Below are 5,088 nucleotides of genomic sequence, written 5' to 3' on the forward strand. Positions count from 1 at the left end.
TCCCAGAGCCCACCTTTACTGCAACCCTGGGGAGATGTCACCAGAGAAATGGGGGTGGTGTCAGACAGCAGGTTGTGGCAGCTGTGGTTTCCATGATAGAGTAGACGCATCCATCATGTGTGACATTCAGCAGATGGGGCGCTGTGGGTGGCTTGGAGCACTCTGGGTGTAACTGAGGCAGGCACAGTGTTTAGGAAGCCTGTACAGTAATCTAGGCTGAAGGGAGGGGAAAGCCTAGACTAACATTGTGGCTGTGGGATTGAAATAGGGTTGGAGGAGCTGACTTTGACTCCCGAAGATGAAGGGGAAAGAGGAAATCAGAAGGGACCAAGGATGGTGATGCTCTTAAGAGAAGCTGAGGAGGAAAAGAGGATGATTTGGTGGGAGATGTGTAGAGAGTCCTTGTAGATCTGCCACATTGGAGGGGACTATGGTCTCAGAGGTATAGATGTCCTAAAACAGGCTGGAAAAGGGAGTCTGGAGAGAGCTTGGTGTTGTAGTGAACCATGGGGAGCCTCCTCCTTGGCCCTGTGACCACCCAGGGACTGAATAGAGAGGCGGCCCTGGGAGACCTCAGAAACTTAAAGGATATAAGGGGGTGAAAGGGGGGCCTGGCTTTGAGTCAAAGGGAGGAGAAGGAGATTATAAAGCTGAAACGTCTAAGAGAGTTTGTGGTCTGAACTGTTCTACTGGGGCAGGTGCTTCTGAGAGGCAGAGGTGGCTGAGATCTGGAAACAGGTCTGCAAATCTGGTCACTAGTCTCATTGCCAGTGACGCTGTGCGCGGTTAAGGGAGTGTGTTGGGAGAATAGCCACGCGTTGTCTGTCCCGGAAGGAACAAGCCAGTGAGAGCCGGTCTGATGGGGCGGCCGGTGAATGGGGCTTGGTGAGGCCCGCGCTCCTAGGGGTGGGGGTTCGGGGATGGGTGGTCGCGATGCCGGGAGGGCGGGCAGGGCCCTGGCCGTGCTCATGAAGTTGGAGCTGTACTCTCAGCTACTAGAAGCTGGTCCCTGCTTTAGGCTGCGCTCTCGCGTGCTCCCCTTTTCTGGGCGCCAGATCCCGCCTTCTAAATCTCCCCAGGTCTCCAGCCAACTGGAATTTTCTCCTTCGAGCATGGCCACGCCCTCTCCGCTCTTGATTGGTCCTAAGTTCCGGGCCTCAGTTTCATTGGATGAGCGGTCGGGGCCGCTGATATACAAGTTTCCGCTGCGCCTTCCCCTGGGTTTAGCTCAGTTCGCCACTGCTTGAGCCGCTGAGAGGGTGGAGACGTCGGGGCCATGGAACTGGGCCGGGTCTTGCTGTTTCTGGCCAGCATATTCCCTTTTGCACGTCCGGGAGCCGCTGCTGGTGAGTGGCGTTCCTGGCAGTCCTTGGCAGAGCGGGAGCAGCGGGGCGTTTCGGGGGATCGGGTGGGTCGCGGCGAGCGCTGTGCTGTCAGGGCGGGGCTGAGGTGCGCTGTCTGTGGTGCGGGGAGCTGGACGCGGCCGTTGTCGCCATTTCTAGGGTGTCCTCTGCCCTCATCCCCTGTCCCCGCCACCGAAGGTCCCTCCTGCCTCCCTTATGGCCTTTCCTACAAGCAGCCTTCACCCAGTGCTGACCCTATGCCTCCCACTCCCAATTGTCCCTGACCCTAACTTTCTTGTACTGCCTTTTTTCTGGGAATCTTCCCTCCATCCCACTCCCCTCCAGACCACCCAAGGGGAGCCCTGGTGCTAATGGCAGTTGGGCCTTAGGCAGAGCACAGGGCAGAGCAGATGCCCCCTCCCCTCTAGTACACGTGCCTGCTCTGGGCTCTGCCTCACGGTGGCCCCTTCCCCACTCCTTCATCCTCAGCCTTACCCTCTTGAGGACCCCACCCTCCAGCCCACAGGTGCTGAACCATCCCTCCCGGGTCCCTCCGCCCCTCTCCACCTTGGGACCTTGCACTGCTCCCACTTCTTGCCCAGCTGCCTTGGGCCCTCAGCAAGTTCTCATCTTTCCCAAGCCCCACCCTCCCCTCCTGTCCTCACCCTATCTCGAGTTCTCCCACAGTCACTCCTGCCCCATGGTCATGCCGCCCTCCAGTTCTTGCTCCGCCATCTCCCCTCCCCAACCCAGACCTAAAACAGGCTGTTGGGCCAACTGCTCCTTGACCTTCTTTCTTTTCTTTTGGTTCCTTGACCCCAGTGAGCTCTACTCCCTACACCACATACCTAAAATCTGTTTTGCCTGCTCTTGGGGTGCCACTGTTCCCCCTCCAGCACTACTCCTTTTGGCAGGCCCTTCTTCAGGCTGAGAATCTCTCCCTCTACCTTGGTTTTCTTTCTCTGGCCAGCACTCCTACCCCTTGCTTTGTTTTTAATTTTTAACTTTTGTTTGGGTATGTAGTAGATATATATGTATATATTTATGGGGTACCTGGGATATTTTTACACAGGCCTACAATATGTAATAATCACATCAGGGTAAATGCAGTATCTATCACAACAAGCATTTATCCTTTCTTTGTGCTACAAACAATCCCATTATGCTCTTTCAGTTATTTTTAAATGTACAATAAATTATTGTTGACTGTACTTACCCAGCTGTGCTATCTACTAGATCTTATTCATTCTAACTATATTTTGTACCCATTAACCATCCCACTCCCCCACTCCCCACTACCCTTCTCAGCCTCTGGTAATCATCATTCTATTGTCTCTCCCCATGAGGTCAACTGTTTTAATTTTGGGCTGCCACAAATAAGTGAGAACATGCAAAGTTTGTCTATCTGGGCCTGGCTTATTTCACTTCACATAATAACCTCCAGTTCTTTGCAAATGACACTATGGCTGAATAGTACTCCACATACACACGTACACCACATTTTCTTTATCCATTTGTCTGTTGATGGACACTTAGGTTGCTTGCAGATCTTGGCTGTTTTGAATAGTGCTGCAATAAACATGGAAATGTAGACAACTGTTTAATATACCAATTTCCTTTCTTTTGGGTATATGCCTAACAGTGGGAGTGCTGGAGCATATGACAGTTCTATTATATTTTTAGTGTTTGGAAGAGCCTCTACATTGTTTCCCATAGTGGTCGTACTAGTTTACATTCCCACCAACAGTGGACAAGGGTTCCCTTTTGCTACATCCTCACCAGCATTCCTTATTGCCTGTCTTCTGGATAAAAGCCAGTGTATCTGGGGTGGGATGTTGTCTCATAGGAGTTTTGATTTGCCTTCATCTGATGACGCATGATGTTGAGCACCTTTTCATATACCTGTTTGCCATTTGTATGTCTTCTTTTGAAAAATGATTATTCAGATCTTTTGCTCATTTTTAAATTGGATTATTAGATTTTTTTTCCCTATAGAGTTGTTTGAGCTCCTTAGATGTTTCAGTTACTGATCCTTTGTCAGATGAATACTTTGAAAATATTTTCTCCCATTCTTGGATGGTCTCTTCATTTTGTTTATTGTTTCCTTTGCTGTACAGAAGCTTTCTAACTTGGTATGATCCCATTTATGCAATTTTACTTTGGTTACCTGTGCTTGTGGGGTACTACTTAAAAAATCTTTGCCCAGTCCAACATCGTAGAGAGTTTCCCCAATGTTTTCTCTTATAGTTTCATAGTTTGAGGTCATAGATTTACATCTTTAATCCATTTTGATTTGATTTTTGTATATGGTGAAAGATAGGGTCTAGTTTCATTCTTCTGTATAGGGATGTCTAGTTTCCCCAGCATCATTTATTGAAGAGACTCTCCTTTGCCTAGTGTGTGTTCTTGGTACCTTTGTTGGAAATGAGTTTACTGTAGATTTATGGATTTGTTTTTAGGTTCTCTATTCTGTTTCATTGGTCTGTGTGTCTGTTTTTATGCCAGTATCATGCTGTTTTGGTTACTGTAGCTCTGTAGTATAATTTGAAGTCAGATGATGTGATTCCTCTAGTTTTGTTCATTTTGCTCAGGATAGCTTTATCTATTCTGGTTTTTTTGTGGTTCCATATACATTTTAGGATTATTTTTACTATTTATGTGAAGAATGCCATTAGTGTGTTGATAGGGATTGCACTGAATCTGTAGATTGCTTTGGGTAGTATGGACATTTTAACAAAATTGATTCTTCCAATCCATGCATGTGGAGTATGTTTTCCATTTTTTGCGGAATATCTCTTCAATTTTTTGCATAAGTGTTTTTTGTTTTTTGTTTTTGAGATGGAGTTTCGCTCTTGTTGCCCAGGCTAGAATGCAATGGAGTGATCTTGGCTCACCGCAGCCTCCGCCTCCCAGGTTCAAGCGATTCTTCTGCCTCAACCTCCCAAGTAGCTGGGATTACAGGCGTGTGCCACTGTGCCTGGCTAATTTTGTATTTTTAGTAGAGATAGGGTTTCTCCACATTGGTCAGGCTGGTCTTGAACTCCCAACCTCAGGTGATCCACCTGCCTCGGCCTCCCAAAGTGCTGGGATTACAGGCGTGAGCCACCACGCCCAGCCACATCACTGTTTTATAGTTTTTATTGGAGAAATCTTTTACTTCTTCAGTTAAGTTTATTCCTCAGTATTTTATTTTATTTGTAGCTGTTGTAAATGGGATTTGTTTCTTGATTTCTTTTTCAGATTATTTTCTGTTGGCATGTAGAAATGCTACAGATTTTTTACTGTTGATTTTGTATCCTGCAACTTTATTGAATTTGTTCTTCAGTTCTAATAGTTTTTTGGTGGAGTCTTTAGTTTTTTCCAAGTATCAGACCACAAGATCTGCAAACAGTGATAATTTGACTTCTTTCCAGTTTCGATGCCCTTTATTTCTTTCTCCTATCTGATTGCTCTAGTTAGGATTTGCAGTACTGTGTTGCATAACTGGTAAAATTAGTCACCCTTGTCTTACTCCAGATCTTAGAGAAAAGGCTTTCAGTTTTCCCCCATTCAGTATGTTACTAGCTGTGAGTTTGTCATAAGACTTTTATTGTATTGAAGTCTGTTCCTTGTATGCTTAGTTTTTTGAGAGTTGTTATCATGAAAGGATGTTGAATTTATCAAATGCTTTTTCAGTGTCAATTGAAATGGTGATATGGCTTTTGTCCTTTATTCTGTTGATATGATGTATTACATTGATTAATTT

General features: G+C 46.4%; 2 protein-coding genes across 2 annotated transcripts in view; both read left to right on the plus strand.

The window, feature by feature from the left end:
• The window catches only part of MICB (MHC class I polypeptide-related sequence B), a 126,196-nt gene that overhangs the window by 1,775 nt on the left and 119,333 nt on the right, over positions 1-5,088 (plus strand). The window lies entirely within an intron of this gene.
• LOC105513720 (MHC class I polypeptide-related sequence B-like) overlaps positions 1,135-5,088 on the plus strand; it is an 8,843-nt gene continuing 4,889 nt past the window's right edge. The window contains 1 exon segment of the mRNA XM_011944665.1: positions 1,135-1,346. Coding sequence (XP_011800055.1) covers positions 1,277-1,346 — 70 coding nt within the window. The 5' untranslated portion in view covers positions 1,135-1,276.

This window comes from Colobus angolensis, unplaced genomic scaffold (assembly GCF_000951035.1).
Source record: "Colobus angolensis palliatus isolate OR3802 unplaced genomic scaffold, Cang.pa_1.0 Scaffold236, whole genome shotgun sequence".
NCBI lineage: Eukaryota > Metazoa > Chordata > Mammalia > Primates > Cercopithecidae > Colobus > Colobus angolensis.